The sequence below is a fragment of the Emydura macquarii genome, unplaced genomic scaffold (genome assembly GCF_026122565.2).
Source record: "Emydura macquarii macquarii isolate MOO-44397 ecotype Brisbane River unplaced genomic scaffold, CSIRO-AGI_Emac_v2 contig_1027, whole genome shotgun sequence".
NCBI classification, from domain to species: Eukaryota; Metazoa; Chordata; order Testudines; family Chelidae; genus Emydura; species Emydura macquarii.
Genome location: NW_027131164.1, coordinates 11,240,687 through 11,263,060, shown reverse-complemented (window position 1 = coordinate 11,263,060; position 22,374 = coordinate 11,240,687). Strand labels below are relative to the sequence as shown.

Below are 22,374 nucleotides of genomic sequence, written 5' to 3'. Positions count from 1 at the left end.
ATCTGTAAAATGGGGACAATAGCGTTTGTAACCTCACAGGGGTGTTGTGAGAAAAAATATCCTGTGAGAATAAATATGTTAGAGAGTGTTAAGTGCTCAGGTAACACAATGATGGGGGTCATATAAGCACCTAAGATAGACTCATAGAATTTAAGGCAGAAGGGACCATCATGATCATCTAGTTTGACTGCCTGCACATTGCAGGCCACAGATCTTCACTCCTCCTGTAATAGACCCCTAACCTTTGGCTAAGTTATTGACATCCTCACATCCTGATTGAAAGACTTCAAGTTACAGAGAATTCACCATTTACTCTAGTTTAAACCAGCAAGTGACCTGTGCCCCATGCTGCAGAGGATGGTGCAAGGAGACCCCCAGGGTCTCTGCCTATCTGACTTGGGGGGAAAGTGCCTTCCCGACCCCAAATATAGTGAGCAGTTGAACCCTGAGCATGTCAGTAAGACGCATCAGCCAGATATCTGGGAAAGAATTTTCTGAGGTAACTCGGAGCCCTCCCCACCTAGTGCCCCATCTCCAGCCATTTGTGATACTTGCTGCTATCAGTCACAGATGAGCCACATGCCATTGTGGGCAGTCTCATCATACTATCCCCTCCATAAACTTATCAAGCTCAGTCTTGAAGCCAGTTAGGTTTTTTGCTCCCACTGCTCCGCTTGGAAGGCTGTTCCAGAACTTCACCGCTCTGATGATTAGAAACCTTCATCTAGTTTCAAGCCTAAATTTCTTGTTGGCCAGTTTATATCCATTTGTCCCTGTGTCAACACTGGCGCTTCAGTCATAGAATCATAGAAGATTAGGGTTGGCAGGGACCTCAGGAGGTCATCTAGTCCAACCCCCTGCTCAAAGCAGGGCCAACCCTGACTAAATCATCCCAAGCAGGGCCTTGAAAACCTCTAAGGATGGAGATTCCACCACCTCCCCAGGTAACCCATTCCAGTGCTTCACCACCCGCCTAGTGAAAAAGTTTTTCTGAATATCCAGGCCTAGACCTCTCCCACTGCAACTTAAATAACTTCTTCATTTAAATAACTTCTCTCCCAGCAAAACCAAAATATTGTAAAGTTTTTTTTTGGTCCCGCGTTTGTTAGGTATCCAAAAGAGGTATCCAGGTGCGGTATCCAAATGAAACATCACAGGTGCAGATCACTGGCAGCTCCCATTGATTTCAGTTGGAATTGTGGGTGCTCAGCACCTCTGAAAATCAGCCTTTTGATGTCTCACTGTGGGCATCCAATATCAGTGACCAGGTGTGAAACTTTTGGCTTTGCAGTTTTGTGTCATTATAGATAATTGTTTGTTTTCTTTTAACTACAAATTATGTGCACATGCTTTATGTGCTCTATGGCTCCTTAATATATAGAGATTTTTTTTCTGGTTGTGTGTTTGGAAGACACCAATTCATTATTTTTTAACTCTGTGTTTGACAGATAAACGAAGCCGGCATCTTGGTGCTGATGGAGTCTATTTAGATGACCTCACTGACATGGATCCAGAAGTTGCTGCGCTTTATTTCCCCAAAAAGTATAACTATCTATTTGTATTAGACTATGTTAGTTAAATCTCCATCTTCTTCCATCATATTCTTAGTAGGTCTCATTGTGCCAAAATTATAGGAATATAGGCTGTTAGTAACATTCAGCTAAATGAGAGTCTAGCTTAAAAAAGGATGTTGGTAAAACTATACAGAGAAAAGATGGGATTCTTGAAATTTGTAACAGCTCTACACTTGTTCATAAGAAACGTGATAGAAACTGCTTGCCTTTTTTGATCGTCTAAGAATTATATACTGATCGCAGACTGCTGTGCAATGTCCATTAATGTTATTGGGAGGTATGCTCATGTATCAAGGGCAGTATATGGCTCTTAGTATAAAAGATATTCTAAGGGATATATATATATATACACAATGTGCTTTTCATCTTGTTACCTGAAATCACCTAAAGTTTACTATTATTAATATTATTATATTATTAATAATATTATATTCTATCAACTGGTATAATTGTCTTTCTTTCTTTCTTGATTAACCGTCTATAAATACAAATGATAGAAAACTATTTTTGGATGATACTTACGATACTTATTTATGAAAATGTGTTTTTCCCCAAATATATCATTACCATTTGGGGTTAATTTCATTAGAATTTCTTTTAACATTTGTATGATCCTCTTCTGAGATCACATTTATAGTGGTTGTTGACAGAAAAAAATTCAGCAACAACTAAAGTGAGAATAATTTGAATAGTATCTTTTTCTGCTTTCTTAAACTTTGTTGTTGTTAAGGATGGAAATTAACATTGAAAGAAAATTATCGTCAGATTGAGACAAGAAGTTGCACCACAATCTCTTTTACCAAATGTACTGTTATAAATCTGGAAGTCATTGTAACAGAGACAGAATTTTGTCCCTGTGTGTTCTAGTAAATAAGGACACACAGATTTTGATCCAGTATTATTGATTAAGTATTTAAGGGGGTGATTATTTTTACCAAAACAGTTACATCAGTACAACCTGTAGTGTGGATTCAGTTATATATATAGAGATACATTTTACTGGAATAGCTTATTCCTCTTCTTATGTGCGAATAGCTATACTTGTAGTAGCACTATTATACTAGTGTAACTGTGTCCAGAGTAGTGGAGGTTGTACCTGTCTATACTGGTGTGGTTAAATGAGTACAACTTTTGTGTATAGGAAAGGCCACTAACTAATTTGAATTCCTTGCCAAAGAGAAATGATTTCCTGTTATCAGGAGAATCACACATTTTAACACGTGGTTTGCCTTAGTGTATGCATGATGTGGGTTTGGGCTTGTGAAGGGAGAAAATTTGGGAATGACACAGATCAGAAAAAAATGAGGACTGAATGCCTGTTTTTCCCCCCCCCCAGTGGTGATAATATTGCACCTGGAAAGAATGCAAGTGAAAATGGACCACGGTCAGCCAATCAGTCCCCTCATTCTGGGGGAAGTTCAGGTGTTGACAGTGGCGTTGAAGGTGTCTCGGATGGAATAAGAGATTTGCCTTCGATTGCCATTTCACTCTGTGGAGGGCTTAGTGATAACAAAGAGATAACAAAAGGTACCAAATTACCCTCCAATTATGATTACATGTTGTTAGTCCACTCTCAACTCGTGTTTAAAAGGAAACAGTGCCCTCCTATGGCTAGAGGTAGGAATTTAAGGATGAGGAAGTGTGTAGCACTTCTCATTTGGATAAAATAGTATCAGAAGTTTGGTATTAATATTCTATAAATTATTTTAACTTACTGCAATATTTTGGAAATTACTGTATTTACAGTTTCACTTCATACTGGTAGTTCTGTGCAACAGTAATAAAGGGGTGCATTTGCCATGTATTATGCCTTTTACTTCAGTGTATAATTGGTAAATTCACAGTGGTCACTGCCATGGACAGGTAGGATGGTCCAATGGTTAGGATGGCCCAATGGTTAGGGTGCTAGCCTAGGACTTGGAACACCTAGGTTAAATTTTCAGCTCTGGCACAGACTTCCTTGTGTAATCTTGGGCAAGTCGTTAGTCTCTCTGCACATTGGTTCCCCAGCTGTAAAATGCAGATAATAGCAGTTCCCTACCTCACAGGAGTGTTGTGACGATAAATACATGAAAGATCTTGAGGTGCTCAGATACTAATCACGGGAGCCATAGAAGTATCTAAGACAGATACTGCACTGAGCATCATTTAGAAAGTAGAAGTTGAAATATTTCATACGTGGGGTAGTTTATGGTAAAGTAGTTCTATTTATTATTTTGTTAATAATTCAAATTGTGATTCTTGAGGACAAGGAGAGGAAGGGGGTGTTTTCCCAGGAGGACACATTTTCATTTTTCTCCAAGGCCTGCAAGTACTGATCAGGTTTCCAGCTGGGGCCATAGCTCTACACTGAGTCCATCAACATCTGCCCCTAACTTGCCAGATAAGATCACTAAAGAGCAGCGTAAGGCACTGGAGTGAAAGGCTTGATCCTGCAATGTGCTGCTCTCCCTAGCTTTCATTGAGCAACTCCTGTGAGGAGTTAAGGGCATTCAGCAGCTCAAAGGAAACACCCAGCACCTTGCAAGATAGGGGCCTTAAGCACTGTCTCCATAGCACTGCTGGTCTCCACCACCCCCATAGGGAAGGATTGATTCTGAGCCTGAAACTTAGTTCTCCAGGATCTCTTAATGCTAGTTAAGGGGAGTAGGTTGTCCAATTGCAAGTACTTATGTGTGCATGTTTTAAATATTTTCTAACAGATCAGTTTTTAGAACAAGCAGTAACATATCAGCAATTTGTGGACAATCCTGCTATCATTGACGATCCCAACCTTGTGGTTAAGATTGGAAATAAGTAAGTATATTTCAGCACATAAAAGTCTGGACATTGTGACAAAAGCACTTGAGTGTTTTTAATGCTACCCTAGGATTTACATCAGCTCACAATTGCTGAACAAATGGGTACTCATTCTCCTACTGTAGAGTCATCCTGCGCGATTTAAAGCCAATTACAGCTAATTAAATAACTTATTTGGAATTCAAAGAGCTAGTATTGAATGCTAACAGTGTTCACACCTAACACCTAGAGCAGTGGTTCCCAGTCGTTTTGGCTCGAGAGCCACAAATATCGTTTTTACAACCCTGAAGGGCCACCACTCTATCAGCTCATAAAAACGTATTGCCGTAGACACCATTAAGGACTACAAATCACTACATATTTAAAGTAAACATTTTGATGCTGCTGTGCTCATTTTTATGTTCATTATTTTACATCTACAAATTACTCACAGTATGTCACACACTCACAGACAAAGCACTAGTGTAGCTGAGTGACCGTCACTACACACTGAAGCACATGGCCTGGCAGCTAAGTCACAGGCCAAACCAAAAGTCACTGATTTTTAGAGTCCTGCCCCTCCTCAAGCATGGTGGGCCCTGGCTGCTCTGCCAGCAGCCCCGTTTTCCCTTCCCCTCCACTGAAGTCAGACAGAAAGAGTTCAGCAAGGAGACTGCCTCCTCACTGATCTCCTGTCCCCCTGGCTGCAGCAGAGAAACTGCAGGTATCTTGTAGCCCCCTGCACTCCATCTGGGTCCCTAGGCAGTGGCTCCCTTCTGCAGCCAGGGAGATGGGAAATCAGTGCTCCCCTGCCTCTGGCTCCAGCAGGGACCCCAGCGCCTATGGATCGATGTGGAGCGTTTTGCCATGCTCCCTGCTACAGCCAGGGGGAGGGGAGCGCGGATCTCCCAACCCCTTGGCTGCAGCAAGGAGCCTGCACCGGTCTTGTAGCCCCACGGCAACGTGCTCCGCCTGGGTCCTTAGGCACTGGCTCCCTTCTGCAGCCAGCGGGAGGGGAGCAGAGCGGCGGGCCACTTTGAAAGACCCCGCAGGCCATTGGTTGGGAACCGCTGACCTAGAGTAAAAATAAAATAGACATTAAACCTTGCTAAGACGTTCATTCAATACAATTGAATAATGAATACCTATGGGGAAATCATGATTGGCTTGTGGCCGTTCTATATGCAGAAAAAAACTTACATCCACTGAATATATTAATCCCTCCCCTCTGTGCTGATGCATGTGATTTTGGACAAGTTGCTCAATTTCTCTATGCCTTGGTTTCCTGATCTGTAAAATGGGGATAATACCACTGACCTACCTCTCCAGGGTGTAGTGAGGAGAGGAGTAATTAGGGAAGGTCTGATTATGTAAGGTGCTGGAGACCTGCTGTGTGGACCTCACTCTCATGGGCAGCATCTCTGAAGGTTTAGCTCCCTAACCTCAGGGGGAGTTGCAGGCCCTCAGCACACCAACAGAGAAAGTCAGCACCACACAGAACCCAACCTTGTACATTTGCACAGAGCCTTGAAGGGGTAAAGAGCACTACATGTGGCTCCCTGAGCTGCGGTACAGAGATGAGGAGTGGATGAGACATACAATTTCTGTTTGGGGCGTAGCTTTTCTTTCATGATTTCCTTTGTGACTTCTCCTCCAGTGGAATCGTGGTGTAGTAAAATAGGCGCTGTCTTTTCATTGGAAAGGCTTTTACACCAGATACGTACACAAGAGAAGGGCCAAGAAGAGGATAGGTATTTGGGAATTTGGTCGCCCATTTGAGCAGCTTGGAGGAAGCTTCCCTGGCCAGCAAGCCAGCATCTTTAGCCAGGTTCTTTGAATGTTAACTTCATCCTGTATAAATGTAGTATGATGTAATGTGTTAACGTTTTACTGTGACTTTGCCTTAATAAAAAGTTAAAATAAAGACACAACCAGAGTAGCCTAAATGGAACATGAATTGACAGATCCAAATCTGAACTTCATGCTTTTATTTTTGAGTTTAAATAAACTCCATTGCTTTAACTGACTGTACAAATTACTGTTAGGCTGTGGGTTGGGATTGATGATATTACAAAATGGAACAGTATGCAAACTTTTTTTTTTTACTTCCTAGGTACTACAACTGGACAACAGCTGCTCCACTTCTACTGGCAATGCAGGCATTCCAGAAACCTTTGCCAAAGGTGAGATTGAACATGAAAGTCAGCTTGGAAAATATGAGCTGTGGCAATTTTCATTTCATGAATTCAAATTCACGAAGACAGAGAAAACAACTGTATTTTACAGGAGAACCTGCAAATTAGTAGTAGCCATTCACAAATCACCAGTCACATCGCTTGTGCTTACAACACAGGGCCAGATTAAACCCAACAGTAAGTGAGGCCAAGGGCTTGACTACACGGGAATTTAGTGTGCAGCAAACTAGGCTGTGAAGGTACAGCATACTAACTCCCATGGGGAGTTAGTGTATTAAGCTAAAAGTGTACAAAGGCACTTCTAGTGTGCAGTAAGAGTGTCCACACAGGGAGTTAGTGTGGACTGGATAGTACATTATAAATTCACGCTCTGCCTTGCTGTGCTCTGACTTCCCTGTGTAGATAAGCCCTAAATTTGGTCTATGCTGTATTTATTTGCTAGCTTATAAAAATTCAGAAAATATTTAGAGGATTATAAAGTCCAAGAAAGGATGATCCTTCCTGATGATTTATCTCCCCTTTCTCCTTTGATTAATATTCACTGGCTTATAAACATAGCTTATATTTACACAGACAAGTGTATGCTGTAATTGAATATTTGGTGTCTGTATCTTCTATTATGTCTGCACAAAGTGTACAATTTCAGTAGAAACCGAGACTAGAGGGTTTGCTCTTAATGGACAACTATTGCAGAAGTAGTAGCCCTTGCTTTAAAGTGTCAGAAAAGAAGCATGCATTTGAGAAGGGATATTTGTAACTTTTAAAAGAGATTGCCACAGTTTACAGTTAATTGAGAGGACACTATTGGGAAAAGACCTATTCCTAGCTTTGCAATTCTGCTTTGCACACAAATGGTGTCTTTGGTTTTGACCCATGTGATTTCGAATTCCCTTTCTGTCACTTTGAGTTTGGAATCAAAACTCATGCAAAGCCTCAAACTGACATTTACTGGGTACCACTACATTACTCTTGCCTTTGTGTCAGAATCATCTGAATCTGCAAATATGCATGGTTCCAACATAACACCATATATTCACCCCACACTCCGTGTAAACTGTATGAGTTTGTAATGAAACACAAATCCAGATGTGATTTGTTTCATTGCAAACATTTTGCTAAGATCTATGTCTTTGGTAGATAAATTAGAAGATACAGGATGAAATCCTGACCCCACTGAAATCAATTTCACCCTTAGTCTCCTGGGTTATCAATAAAAATATAATTCATGAGCACTAAATTCACTGTTTGCTTTTTAAAAAAAAAACCCAAATACTTACATTCCAAATATTGGTAACTTTCTAGAATGAACCAATCTAATTAAATGAAGAAACAAGTACTGGCCAATACATTGGATTCGAAAGATTTACTTGGATGAATTATAACCTGAAAATATTACCATTCTGCTTTCTATTACTTATCTTCCAACTAATTTTCTTTCTTGTTTTCATACATATTATAACTTGTTCCAAAAAACGGAACCAAGTAATTGAAATGTTAAAAGGTTTTATATTTTGTCAAAGGAGACTATATGAAGTGAATGTGAACTTGGAGCTTTTGCAAAGGAATAGTTGATATTCAGCAAGGTACTTAAACACATGCTTAACTTTAAGCTTTTGAGTAGTCCTGTTGAAATGAATGGAACCAGATACGTGCTTAAAGTTAGGTATGCATGTAAGTATCTTGCTAGGTTGGAGACATTACTCTCAACAATTCAGTTCTTGATTCAAGCTGTTCCTCTGCTTTTTTGCATTTCTTTAAAAGAGTCCCAAAGCTTATTTGCTCAGTTTTAGCTTTCTGCCATTTGTCTAATTATCTTTCTCTGGTGCATTTTAGATGCAACTGTAAAGGGAAGCCTTTGAAAAACATAATATACTTAGAGAGAGAGAGAGAGAGAGAGATGGACACTAGAGCTGCACTCTGCTTTTCATTTTCATAACAGCTAATAGAACTTGGATTTGATTGTGGTTTGTCTTACAAGATCCCATTTTACTGTCACAATTTTACACTGATCTTTAGAGAGGAGGGGCAAAATTAGGCTTACGGAGGAAGCTGGTTGCAACCTTTAATGATGAGAGGCCATCCTATATTTCCATAAAAATGTCCTTTTCCCTGAGTAGTCCTATAAGTAGGTTGCAAAACAACATTGACATGCTAATAATTTTATTAGAGAAGCCAAGGGTTCATGGGTGCGAAAACTGACTCTTTTCACCCTTGGAGATAGATGATAACTCCATGTTACAGATCAGACATGTTGAGTTATTGAAAGGAAATGTGCATTGTTACCATCCATATTATATCTGTGGATAAATAACTTCAGGGTCTAGCCCCTATCAATCCAGCACATCATCACTAAATTCACATAAAAATAATAACCCCACTACTCCCCATAAATTAACGATAGATACAAATGTTACCGTTTTCTTTTATTTGTTGCAACTTACAATTTTCACTAAACAACCTCAAATCAGAGACTATTATTTACCCATGCTAGACATCATACTAATGTCTTTTTATGCTTTTTTTTTTTTTTTTTTGGTTTGATCTCCTTTTCTTTTTCATTTAAAAATTCCTCAAGTATTCATGCTTAAGTTACTTCCGTGCAGTTCTGGATGCCATTAGGTTTTGCTTTTATAAAATTTATGGCCCACAGAGAGTATGTTTCTTTTTCTTCTGTTTATCCTTGGTTGAAACTGTGTTGGTCATTTCCTTCATTTGCATGTGTTAGGTTGTCCCTTTCTTTTGTTCCATTATTTATGTTACCATCCATTTATCACAGGCCACTGTGGAATCTATTATGAGGGATAAGATGCCCAAAAAAGGTGGAAGATGGTGGTTTTCATGGCGAGGGAGGAATAGCACTATCAAAGAGGTAAGTTTAAAAAGCAGATGGAATTAGTTTTTGGCTGAAGTTTGAATCTCATGTACTTACATATGCATCCTCTAGTGGCTGTGTTTCTACAGACAGTACAATACCCAGTCTGATTTAGGTCACACGCAAGAAAGGCATTTAGGGCGTGATCCAAAGCCCATAAGTCAATGGAAACATTACTATTGACCTCAGTGGATAAGGCCCTTAGCTGAAACATTTGTCTATAGAATTTCACTTCTGCATTTCTATTCACAGCATCTAGCTTTGGCAGCATAATCAAATAGAGTAGTCAGGGACATGGGAACCAAGAACTGCTGAGTTCTTATCCTGGCTTCTCATATAATTTCATGTATATTATTAGGCAAGTTGCTCACTCTTTCTACAGGTCTGCTTCCACATTTGAAGGATAATGATATTTATTACGAGAGCAGGTTGGAAAATTACAACCAAAGCTAAATTTGAATGAAATATTGAAAGAAATTTGTTTCATTACTTTTTGTTAACAATCCCCCATTTTCCAACCATCTCTGGGGATTGAGTATTTTAATTACATCTTCAAAGCTGTGTATGAACATTGGAGCACTTTATAAGTGCTGTAGTAACCACTGCTCTCTTGCCCATTAGACATATTTAATCTTTAAACTTGCTAATAAAAATTTCTCTTCATTTAATTTTTAAAATGTAGAAATATCTGAAACTTGAGAGTTTTCGAAGTTTACACGAAATAGTCATTCTTGGGAACTCTAGTTATGAGCTTCATATAATTAGTTTTTCTTGCCATATTTTTCTGCAACTTGTTGAACCCTCAGAATGACTCTCTTCTTGGAAGTGTTCACTCATAAACTGAGCTGTGACAGCTACAGCTGGTAGAAAAAGCTTTAGTTAAGGCTGTCCATTTGTTTCCATGATAGCCTCTTGTAGCTTTCTTTGTTTGGGATGAAATTGTCAGAGCTAAGTCTGCCCAAAGTAGGTTTGTTTTTGGAAAGTTGTATTGGATTAAAGTTTCTAATGACTGTGGAACAAAGTCACAAAACGTTCCAGTATTATCTCTTACTTTCTTAATTGACATTTGGTTAATGGAGGTTCTGTGCAGTGAGTGGCTAAAGGATTGGCCCCACAATTTCCACCAACCATTTGAAATCAATTCTCTCTGTCTATCTGCCAAAGAAAAACAAACTTTAGTTTCTGCTGCAGTTTATACTTGTGATTATTTTAATGCTCTGTGCAGAAATGTTCATATGGTAAATCCTTGTTATTTTATTACATACATGCACAGAACCAAGTCCTGCTTGCCTTTTTCACATTTATAATCTTGGTGAAAGCAATAGGATTACCTGCACGATTGAAGCAAGCAGGATTTGGCCCATAAGATTACTTCCTTTAAATATTTCCTCTCTCTGTCTACTATGCGATTCACGACTTCTCATGCTTGTGTTTTAGGAAACAAAGCCAACGCAAGGTTTGAGTGGGAAGGAGCTTTCTACAGAAGAGGAGTCATCACAAATGAGCATTGCAGACAGGTACACAAAAAGTGGGCTATAGCCAAAATAACTCTGGATCATTTAAAAATGAAAGCAGGATACTTCAAGTCTTTGAATGGCAGAGTAGGGGTAGTAGTGAAATCGGGTTTGAGATTTGTAATCTGTTATGCCATCCTATCTCTAAATTTGATCTCTTAATACTGGTGAAATTCACCCATGGTAGAATCCACTTCACCTCCATAAAGCCTAAGTAGATGAAGTGTGGGGGGATTCGATCCAGGGCCAGATTGTGGAGCTGCAGTACTTTCGTGAGCCTTTTCCAAACATCTTAAGCCTGTAAAACTGGACTTCCTCGTAAGTGTTCTGCTTATGATTGGGCTGGCATCTCCATGACAACACTCTCTCTCCTTATATGTTAGCTCTTCTGTTTTTGATCCTAGCCAGATGCAGGAAGTTTAGAAGCACCTGCAAACAAATAACAACGAGATGGATGATTTCCAAAGCTTTTTGCACCTCACCGAAATCAAAATGTCCCAGATCCTTGTAAGGTTCCCTAATTTATGAAAACTTGTGCAGTCTGACCTCTCCCTGTTCGCTTCTGCATACGTGAAGAGGCTCAGGAGCATAAGTCGTTCTTTTCAGACAGATTCTTACACCATTTCTCTCATGCAGGGGACAGGAAACTCCACAGCTTTCTATTACTTTTTCCAGGGAGAAACAGGAGAAGGGGTCCCAAAGCCAGCAGATCCTCCTGATCTATGCATCTCTTGTAATATTCCTCGCTGGCCCCAGAATCTCCATTTAGGGGGGATTAAGTTACCTTCAGAAGTCCCATGGTGATTAAGTAGCAGAGAGTAGCTGTCTCCCAGCTGGTTTTCTTTTTGCACAGTCCAAATCCCACAGAGCTACAACCAAGTGGCTTACTGTGAACACAGCACTGCCCACTTCTGTGCTGTCCTCACTCAGATCTTCCAGAGATGGAGGGGGTGGTAAGACCCAGATTCAATTATAGTTTACACATGCTAAATTAGCTTGAGACTTTTTTGGGGGTTGACCATTGCAATCCAGGAGAACTAGCTGGAATGAGGAGCCACCTTTTATTTTGGAGACCAGAGACCGACAGGTCAAATGCGTGGCACGTAAACTACTGCCTAAGTAACATGTATTGTTCCAAATCTGCAAGATCCATAAGTGGTTCTCGTAGGACAGTTTCCTTATCAGTGATGTTTAGTTCTGTCCTCCCTTACATGTTTGTTTAAAGACCAAGTCTTAAAACAATATTGGAACTTCAAAATCAGACTTCACTCCTTAATTACTGTTTTGTGTTTGAGTTTTAACTGACTTTAGAAACAGATCAGGAAGGATTTGTCGCTGGAAACCATTTGATGGTAAATAGAATATTGAGTAACAAGCAGCTTTTAGGCTGGAGATAGCAACAGAGAGTGAGGCAGGCTATAGCTTTAAAATCTGCCAATCACAACATGCAATACTTGGGACACCAGGGTCAGGATTTCCCAACCACCTGCAGAACCCAGCTGTATAAGTGGAAAAGAACGTATAGGTTGGTATTTAAAGATCACATTGGCGGTATGTTCAGAATATTTGAAGCTAGTACCTAATATGATAGAATTTTAATGATAAATAAAACTTTCTTCTGGGAAAAATTTTCCTTGACAGGTTTCTAAAAACAATTGTGGTTGGAAAAATATTTTTTTGGTGATACATATTTAAACTAATATCATGCACAAAAACAAAAAGTTTCTGGCATTTCATTTTAACATTCTAAACAGGGCAAAGTTATCAGTAAAAATATAATCCCATTGACAAAAATTGTAGCTTTGACAAAGCATGGACGGTGCAGGTTATTTTCCATTAGAAATTTGCATTAGTCATGTTCTAGGTTTATTCTCTAATTGCTGAACCCTTTGTAGACTAAATATATTCTTTTCTTTTTTTTCCCCCCTTAGAATGAAACTCCTTTGTAGTTGCTCACATTAACTAACAGATTTTTATACCTTGTTTGAGTTTTTTAATGAGTCAACACGGACTGTAATTTAAGTCTTTTCTTTTAAAGTGACAATTTAGACAAGTGAATGGGTAGAAGAACCCAAATATGAATAATGGAAGGCATGCATGAATGAGAATTCAACACTTCATTGATGCATTTTTTAAGCCATGTTGTAAATAACCTCCCAAGAGACAGTACTTAGGAGCAGAGAATCAATTGACTTATTCAGCGAGTCAGTGCTAATGTATTTTAATGGATACCCAAATGCATTTACTGAGAGATGATAGCATCATTTTTTCTGTGTGTGATGTTCCAGAATAAAGGATGAATCTTCGTCAAGCGATGAAGACCCTACAGCTGCAAAACCAAACTTCGGGTCATTACAAACAAACTCAAGTTCTCTCTCATTATTGTCAGGAATCAGTTACAAAAAGACCCTTCGACTCACTTCTGACCAGCTTGTGAGTTATTTCTATATATTCCTTCTGCAATATCACTTCTAAAACATCAGGCACAATGCAGTTATTTAGTCTAGCATAGGGTTAATGAGCTCTTAGTATTTGTACTTACTTCTAGTTGTTACGACATTTAAAAAAAATCTCAATGTTTAAAGTAAATCTCATGCTTGTAAAAGGTGTTGGCTTGTCAGATCAGGAGACTGAGGTCTTCCAAAATGGGAGCCTACAGTTAAACACCAAAGTCCGTATTAGGCACCTAAATAAGGGACCTGGTTTTCAAAAGTGCTTAGCATCCCAGCAATTCCCATTGCTCCTGTCAAGAGTCTGAATATGTTGTGTGTCCTGGGTGAAATTTTGTACTGTGCCTCTAGGAGGCATGACACGGAACTGCTTAAGTCACCTTTGTACCCTCCCAATCTTGGGTTTGGGCTGTACTGGGAATAATTTAGACAGTGCTGGGGGACGGTCTAATTTAGGGCAATCTCCCAGAACTGCTTGATGGATTGCAGTGCTACCTGGAACAGCCACAGTCATATGTGCTGCGGTCCTTTCCCTGATATGTCTCCTTGACTCCCGTCCTGTCCCCAGCACGTCGCTTAAGGCACGGCTTGAAAAGGGAGTCCTCAGAGGACAGACTTACGGCTGTTGTGCACAAGGAGAATCCTCCCCCAGCTGGAAGTGAGGCTTTTAAGCAAGGGTGCGGGAACAATTTTTATAGTGGGGATGCTGAGAGCCATTGAACCAAACTGTAAACCCTGTACATGATGGAAACCATGTCAAGCAAGGGGGTGTGGCCCGTAGTTCCAGCACCTACGTGTTTAAGGCCGCTTTGTGCTGCTCCACCCTTTTATCCAGCATAACGGGGCCAGGCCCTGTGTGTGTGTATGTACACATGCACACACAGGTGTATGTGTGTGTGTGTGTCTTTCTCTCCCTCACACACACCCAAGTTGACTGCTTCTAAACGAGCTGTTTGTGAATTTAGTGTGACCAGGACGATATTAATTTCATGAAAGCAGATTCAGTTTCTCTGCACAGAGGTGTTGTGGCTAATGCTGATAAATAATGCTGTTGGTGTTCAAGCCCAATGCATTAATATTTGAGAAGGAAAATTTGGCTACTGAGGAAAATACATTTTCTCACATCCACACGCACACAGCTCATTAATTTTCAGAAGTAAACACACTTGGGGAATACAACATTAGGCAGCCCACCATTCACTGGCTGTTGAATGAGAGAGTGTTCTCTGTAGTTGGCAAACGGTCTAGAATTTGCCATAAGTGACAGATATGGTTTATTGGTCGTGTTCTGTAACAAACTGAGAGCAAGGGCACACAAAGCCAGCCGTGTTTATTTTTCAGATTCAGTAGTTTTGCAGGGGATTGAAGTCACATCTGTTTTTTGCTGACATGAACACCTCAGGCCATACCATGCCACTGATTGTAAAGCAGAACGCCGCCTTGTTTGTAACTCTGCACATGAATCAAGGGCACAGCACGGTCCTGGCAGCCAAACTCTGCTTCCATTATTCAGTAGATCTTCCCATGACAGGAAGGGGATTAACGCATGACTAGGGCAATTAGTCTCTTCCCATTCATGTTTATACAGTTCTGTCGGTTTCCCCTGCACTGTTTGATCTTGCTAATAATGTTTCACAGAAAAGTCTAAAGCTCAAGAATGGCCCTAATGATGTGATCTTTAGTGTTACGACTCAATATCAAGGCACTTGCCGCTGTGAAGGCACCATCTACCTATGGAATTGGGATGACAAGGTTGTTATTTCTGACATTGATGGAACTATCACAAGGTAAGATGACAAACAGGGCAAGATTTTTACCTACTGGGCAATATCTCCTTCTGGCTCAAAGAATCGTTATTAATGTAGAGTTGGGGCGAGGGATCATCATGTTCAGTCTTTGAATTTGCTTTTCTAGTGAAGCAAAAAAGGTAGGAGGCTCCCAGTATATTGACTGGATTGTTAAAGGCTAGCGTGTGCTATACTGTTGATCCGTTTATGATATGGCTAGGCTTTTCTGTGGTGCTCCTCACAGGAGTATCTGAGCACCTCTCACACATTATTGAGTTCATTGTCGTGTCACCTCTGTGAGGCACACAGGACTGATATTCATTCTGCTTTTAGAGATATTACATATTCCAGAGCTAATCTAGTGGGACAAGGCAGTGTGATCCAGTGGACAGGGCGCCAGAATAGGAGGCAGGAGATCTGGAGTCTATACCTGTCTCTGCCACTAACTGCACTGGGTGGTGACTGAGTCATTTCACTGCTTTGTGCCTCTGTTTCCCATCTTACCCCCAATTTTATACTCTGTCTGTCTGTTCTATTTGAATTGTAAGCATATCAAGGCAGGGACTGTCTGACTGTATTTGTGTAACGCCTTGCCCAGTGGAGCTCTCAGTCTTGGGTGGGGCCTCTATGTGCTACTATAATATAAATAATACTAAATTCCCTACACTTAAAATGGGGAATGCCATTGGAACCAGTAAAGCTATTTCCCCTGTTTTATAGATGGTGAATTTAGGCCCGGACCCTGAAGGGAACTTAGGTGCCTAACTCCCAGTGAAATCAATGGGAGCTAGATGTCTGGCTATCTTTGAGGATCTGGGCCAGAGGGATTAAGCTATTTGCGGGGGTCACACAGAAGATCTGTGCCAGAACTGGGAATAAAACTTAGATCTCTTGAATCCCAGGCCAGCGCCTTAACCAAAAGACTATCAGCTCACTGCTGGCCAAATGAATGCTTAGGAGGGCATGTAGCAATACCACCCTTTCCTTAAAAAACGTTATTTCAAGTTGTTTCTGCTTGTTCTTTGGGAGTTATTTCTTGCAGTCCATTTGCTCTGTTTTTCCCCATCTTTATTCAGGTCAGATACTTTAGGCCATATTTTGCCCACTCTTGGCAAGGATTGGACACACCAAGGGATTGCAAAGTTGTACCATAAAGTGAGCCAGTAAGTATTCAGCAAATCTGTTCATGTTCATTTCTCTCAATTTAAATGCAAAACCAGATGCCTGTTCACAGCTCTAGGTGTCCTAGCAACTATTTACAGGAATGTAAGAAATGGGTAAATTACACTCACAACAGGAAATTGGACTGGATAAGTAGAATCAGGCTAAATAGTGAAAGACCTTAACATGAGGACAAGCTTGTATTTGATGCAGTGAGGTAGGGAGAACCTGTAGAGGATGCAAAGAGCTGATGGGGGAGGGCAAGGTTAATGGCATCAGTGTCAGAGAGAAGATTATAGTAGTTAATATGCAAGATAAGGACCTTGACAAACGTTTGGCAGCCTGTATAGACAAAAGACTGGAACTTTGAGATGTTATACTGTAAGAAGTGACAAGATGTGTGCATCCAGGGAGAATCAAAGGTCACACCAAGTCTTATTGACTAAGAGGATAGTGGGCTTTGTCCATGGGGATAAAGATAACAGGGAATGGAGGTAAGGACTTGGAAGGGAAAGATTAGAAATTCAGTTTTAGGAATGCCATATTGAGCTTAAATTGGTGCTGGACAGCCATGAGAATGCTTTGAAATGGGATTGGATGGAGAGAAATATTTTATCCTATGCTAACGTTTACACACATGTTAATGTAAACTTATTTTGTACAAAAACAAGAGTGACTTGATTGTTCCACATTTACTACTGATGGCATTTTTGTTGTCTGTAGTGCTGTGTTTCTTCAATATTATATATACATGTTCAGATTACCCTTAAATTTGTGAAGATCTTTAGATTCAAGGCTCAATTGTCCATTTGATTTATTTGATTTGTTCTATGGGCTGGGGTTGTGTTAAACTTGGCTTGTTACTTTTGTTTTGCATGGATGATGTATTTTAAATTATGGATGATGTAATCTGAAATATGTCAGAGACACTGGACCTGACTCTTACTTTGAATAGGTGTAAATGACTCTACAAGGTCACTTAGAGAGACCGTGTGGATGAGGTAATATCTTTTATTGGACCATCTTGGTGAGAGAGATAAGCTTTCAATCCACACAGAATAAGATCAATGCAATCTGAAAGCTCACATAGCTAGAGGTGTTTTGTTTCATGAATAAACTCTTAATTGTATTAGAAATGCTAATTTCCAAAATTAAAAACATTTTTCTTCAAAAAGAATTATTTTCAAAGTCTACCACTGGAGGCCGTTATTGGGGGCTTTGATGGCCATAAATTTGGGTTTTCCTGTTAAGTTACTAAATTAATTATACAGCATCTAGATATTCCAGACTGGCACTATATAAATTTCTAAGGGAGAAATTTAATGCCTTTACTCACATTTAATGGTACTGTACTTCATGAACAGTCTTATTACAGGGCTTGTGGAGTAACATGCTATAAAACAGAATAAAGGTATCAGAATCTGGACCTATGATCACTAGCACCAGATAAGATGATATCTGGAAAATAGTAGCCTGTGCATATCCTGTGATTTCTGATAAAATTTCTATTTCAGTACCAAATCGGAAATGACTTTCTCTTATAAGGTTTTAAGCTCCAAACTCACTTATGTTTGAAGGAGTTTAGGCATACAAAACCAGCCTTTTGCTATCTCAAAGTGCATTACTGTGGCTTAAATTGAAAGTAAGGTTGATGCAATATTGTTGCTGAATGCATAATGTTCTCTTGTTAAGAGGACTCATTTCAGTAAATGAGGAGGGATGTGATGCAAATACACAGAACCAGATTTTACGTGGGGGCCATACAGGTCTCTTAGATAGATTCTCTACTGGTATAAATCAGTGACTTCATTGGAGCTATGCAGATTTTCGCTATCTGAGGATCTGGCTTTTAATGTTTTTACTCTCTTTTAATAATTCATTAGTTCTTAATACTTTAATTATTCATTAGTGTAACGGGGTTAAAGGGCGGAATCTGATAGTCATGGCTTATGTCATAGGCAAATAAAATATCACAAATATTGTGAAAATGTCCACTTTATTATTAAAGTAATTTATCTCTTGTTTATTTGTTTGTGTAATAGAAATGGGTACAAATTTCTGTATTGCTCGGCACGTGCTATAGGAATGGCAGACATGACCAGAGGATATTTGCACTGGGTCAACGAACGAGGAACAGTGCTACCTCAAGGACCTGTGTTGTTAAGTCCAAGCAGCTTGTTCTCAGCCTTTCACAGGTATCATTAGATAGTGCCTTGTACCCAATACAAAATTCACTTCTCTGAGATGACCCCTTTAAATTATTCTCAGAGTTTCCAATATGAGTTGGTGCAGCCTTTAGTTAAAAAACAACCTGTAGTAGGCAACCAAAATTTGCTAGTAACTTAGATGGTTTCTTAAGACAGGTCTCATTTTACAGTGGTAGCCATTAAAAATTCAGCATTTGCCAACAGATACCACCTGTTCACTACACAGTTACCATGATGATTTCCTGTTATCAGTACCATAGTACTTCAGGTGCCAACGGCATGAGTATCAACTTTTTAATGGCAATCATTGTGCAAAGTCTGTCAGATAGTGTACAAGTACTTTTACAGAATAGCATTGGTCAATTTCAGTGGTTTTTGAGGAGCTACTTAAAAAAAAGTCACATTCAATTTCAGGTGGAAATAAAATTAATGTATTGCACTCAACTGTATCAGAGAATGTAATAAAGAGAATGTGCTTCTCTCTGCTTGTGAAAATGAACTGCGTGGATGTGGAAATCAAATATAACAAGTCTGAGGAAGGAATAACTCAGAACATAGATAGTGAAGCTAATATCTACTTCCATGAAGCTTGTTAAGTGATTACTGAAAATATTGTGGGTTGTTAAGTGCTGCTATGAAAGGATTTGTTTCATTATAATTTTTAATGGGATATTCTTTGCAATGTTCTACTGCCTATCTGCTGTGTGTCAGTCAGTGTCACTCTAAATATAGGAGACCTTGGAGATCTTATACCTAAGGATAATAAAAGTGTAGTTTTCATTCCCTTTCACTCTCCGTCTCTAAGATGTACTAAAGTGGTACTGCTTTCTGCATCTATTTTGGACAGTTGGCCAAAGGGTATCCTGTCTATCTCTACATAAATGCTCTTAGCATTAGCGACGTATATGCTGGCACAAAACAACTGCATGCAGGATATTCTTAGTGATAGATTTAACCAGCCTGATTTTTGGGGACTTTTGGCTCAGGGCTTGTGTGGGTTGCGGAAGGATGGCTTTACTCCTGCCTTTGTGCCTCCTCGATCCCCGAGTTATTTGGGGAGCTGCTTCAACTCCTGAGATAGGTTAGAGATACCTGAAGGTTGCCCTAACTTGTACTTGGCTGCCTGTGGCTTCGCCACGACAGCTGCGAATAGCCAGAGTCCAACAGCACTCCAGCCATGCCTGTTTCCTTGGCAGCATTCCATGTGCGTACTCCTGTGCTGGGGTCTGCTCTCAGGAATGGTGCAGGGCAACTACACCAACACTGTGTCATGCAGGATTCTCTCTGTCAGGGGAATTCCCTGGGAGCCATCTTAGCCACCTGTATGGTCCCATTTTGCCAAGAGGGGCAGTTGTGAAAGGTCTGCAGCTTAGAATGAACTGGTTCCTCTATTCATTATTCTGTAAAGAAGAGCTAAAGAGAAATAGAAGATACCTTTGTCTTTACTTACCTCCAATTGTCATTGATGGGTGACTGCACCTGTAGAAGCAGCTTAATTGAATGTGGATCTGGCACATAGTGAAATTTAAATCCTGTAGAGAGCATAGAGAACTATACTTAGGGAAGACCTATTATAATCTTATAATCTATTGAATCATACTGTAATTTTCAGTATGGCAGTTTGTATCATTACATCACATATGGGGTAAATCTTTATTTAGAAATGTCTCTATAATTCACTACCCTTGTTTAGTAACCACATCTTTTATCACACAGTTTTATTAAAAGTCCCCTTATTTAGGAGGCTTGGTTTTACTGTGAACTTTATCTGTGCAAACATGGGGAAAGTTATTTACATTTAATAGGAGTCCTGGCTTCTAAATGAAGTTATATGCGGGTTTTTAGTGCTAGAATCTGGCTAGGTGAGATGTATTACATAATATAAAAATAAAATAGGTGATGTACTTATGAAATATCTTTTTAAAATTTTTTATTTTAGGGAAGTGATAGAAAAGAAGCCAGAAAAGTTTAAAGTCCAGTGTCTGACAGACATCAAACATTTGTTTTATCCTAACACTGAACCCTTTTATGCTGCCTTTGGAAATAGACCTGCTGTAAGTAATAGCTGAGATTATTTTTGACTATGAAGTACAGAAGTGCTGGTGTTGTTATTTAGTATTTCTTTTGTGGTAATGTCTCAGGGCCTCAGATAGGAATGAAGGTCATATTTTATTAGGCCCTGTTAAAACCAATAATGTAAAGTCAGTCTCTCCCCCAGAAATCTCACAGTTTAGGTTGTAGATGATGTGCAATAGGTGATTAAACAGACAAACATGGAGGGCAAGGTAGCAGTAGAGACATATGCATTTATATAAGTTAGCAGTCCCAGGTGGTTGACAGCCTAATAGTATTAAAAATCTATAAAGCTGTTTGAAAACAATGCTTTGGTGCTTTTAGAAATGTGTGTCCAAATTCTGCTTTCATTCACACAGCACAACTCCAGTGAGCCACATGTGGTTGCTGGAGTATAAACTGAGGCAAAATTTGGCAGGTGAAAGTCAGTGGCACTTAGGCTCCAAAGTTAGTTAGGCACTTTTGAAAATTGTACCCCTGTGTCTGTTTAATCTCCTCTAATAGTTATGATAACTTGGGCTTGTCTACATGGTGCGTTAGTGTGCGCCAGTGGGGAATAAATTCTAATCTGCACCAGCGTGCAGTGCACTAACTGGCCCATCTGGATCCTGCTGCCATACATTAAAAGTTCCCTAGTTCATGTTAACATACCCATGTTCCCAAATAGTACTGTATTAACATGCACTAGCAACTTTTAGTGAATGCCAGCAAGGTCCACATGGGCCACTAAATGTGTGACATGCCGGTGAGGACAATAATTTACACCTCTGGTGCACAATAACGCACTATATAGATGAGCCCTTAGCTAGTTCCTAAGGATTTTGTTAGACTTAGTTGATGTTTGTAACATGCTATGAGAGCTTCAGATGCAGGATAACATAGGTATATTCAGTACCAGTACTTTTCTCTTCAATATTCTTTATATATTCTTTTGCTGTATATATTCTATATCTATATTCTTTATATTCTATAAAGAACACAATTGATTGTGCAAAGGCAGAAGTATAGTGTAATTTTTTTGAAGTTTACCTTTTTCTTTCTTTGTCAGGATGTTTATTCCTACAAGCAAGTGGGGGTCTCTTTAAACAGAATATTCACAGTTAATCCCAAAGGAGAACTTGTGCAAGAGCATGCAAAAACCAACATCTCATCGTAAGTAATAATTTGTCCTGAACATTTCATGGGCTGAATTCATCCTCTAACCTATGACTGAGTTATTAAAGTCCTCAAATCATGGTTTAAAGACTTTAATGTACAGAGAATCGACCAGCAAGTGAGCCATGCCCCATACTACAGAGGAAGGCAAAAAAAAAAAAACCCCAGAGCCTTTGCCAATCTGCCCTGGGAGAAAATTCCTTCCCGACCCCAAATATGGTGATCAATTAAACCCTGAGCATGTGGGCAAGACTCACCAGCCAGACACCCAAGAAAGAATTATCTGTAATAACTCAGAATCCACCCCATCTAACATCCCTTCACAGGCCATTGGCATATCTACCACCAGTAGTCAAAGATCAGTCAGTTGCCAAACTAGGCTGTCCCATTATACCATCCCCTCCATACATTTATTAAGCTCAGTTTTGAAGCCAGCTAGGTTTTTCAAAAATGAGTTTGGATGAGGTTCCATGGCCTGCATTGTGCAGAAGATCAGCTTGGATGGTCATATTGGTCCCTTCTGACCTTAGAGTCTATGAGTCATTACCTGGTTGATGATGAAAGTCACACCAAGGATTTATTTGGTTCTATATCAGCAAAGGTTTCCT

General features: G+C 39.7%; 1 protein-coding gene across 5 annotated transcripts in view; it reads left to right on the top strand.

The window, feature by feature from the left end:
• LPIN1 (lipin 1) overlaps positions 1-22,374 on the top strand; it is a 70,368-nt gene that overhangs the window by 42,993 nt on the left and 5,001 nt on the right. For 4 of the 5 annotated variants that reach the window (XM_067544755.1, XM_067544752.1, XM_067544753.1 and 1 more), the window contains 12 exons: positions 1,449-1,542; positions 2,911-3,101; positions 4,277-4,370; positions 6,466-6,535; positions 9,324-9,416; positions 10,857-10,936; positions 13,222-13,366; positions 15,022-15,170; positions 16,247-16,333; positions 18,374-18,526; positions 20,478-20,592; positions 21,660-21,763. In XM_067544755.1, coding sequence (XP_067400856.1) covers positions 1,449-1,542; positions 2,911-3,101; positions 4,277-4,370; positions 6,466-6,535; positions 9,324-9,416; positions 10,857-10,936; positions 13,222-13,366; positions 15,022-15,170; positions 16,247-16,333; positions 18,374-18,526; positions 20,478-20,592; positions 21,660-21,763 — 1,375 coding nt within the window. The remainder of the gene's footprint in view (positions 1-1,448; positions 1,543-2,910; positions 3,102-4,276; positions 4,371-6,465; positions 6,536-9,323; positions 9,417-10,856; positions 10,937-13,221; positions 13,367-15,021; positions 15,171-16,246; positions 16,334-18,373; positions 18,527-20,477; positions 20,593-21,659; positions 21,764-22,374) is intronic. The other variant, XR_010919056.1, reaches the window with a different exon arrangement.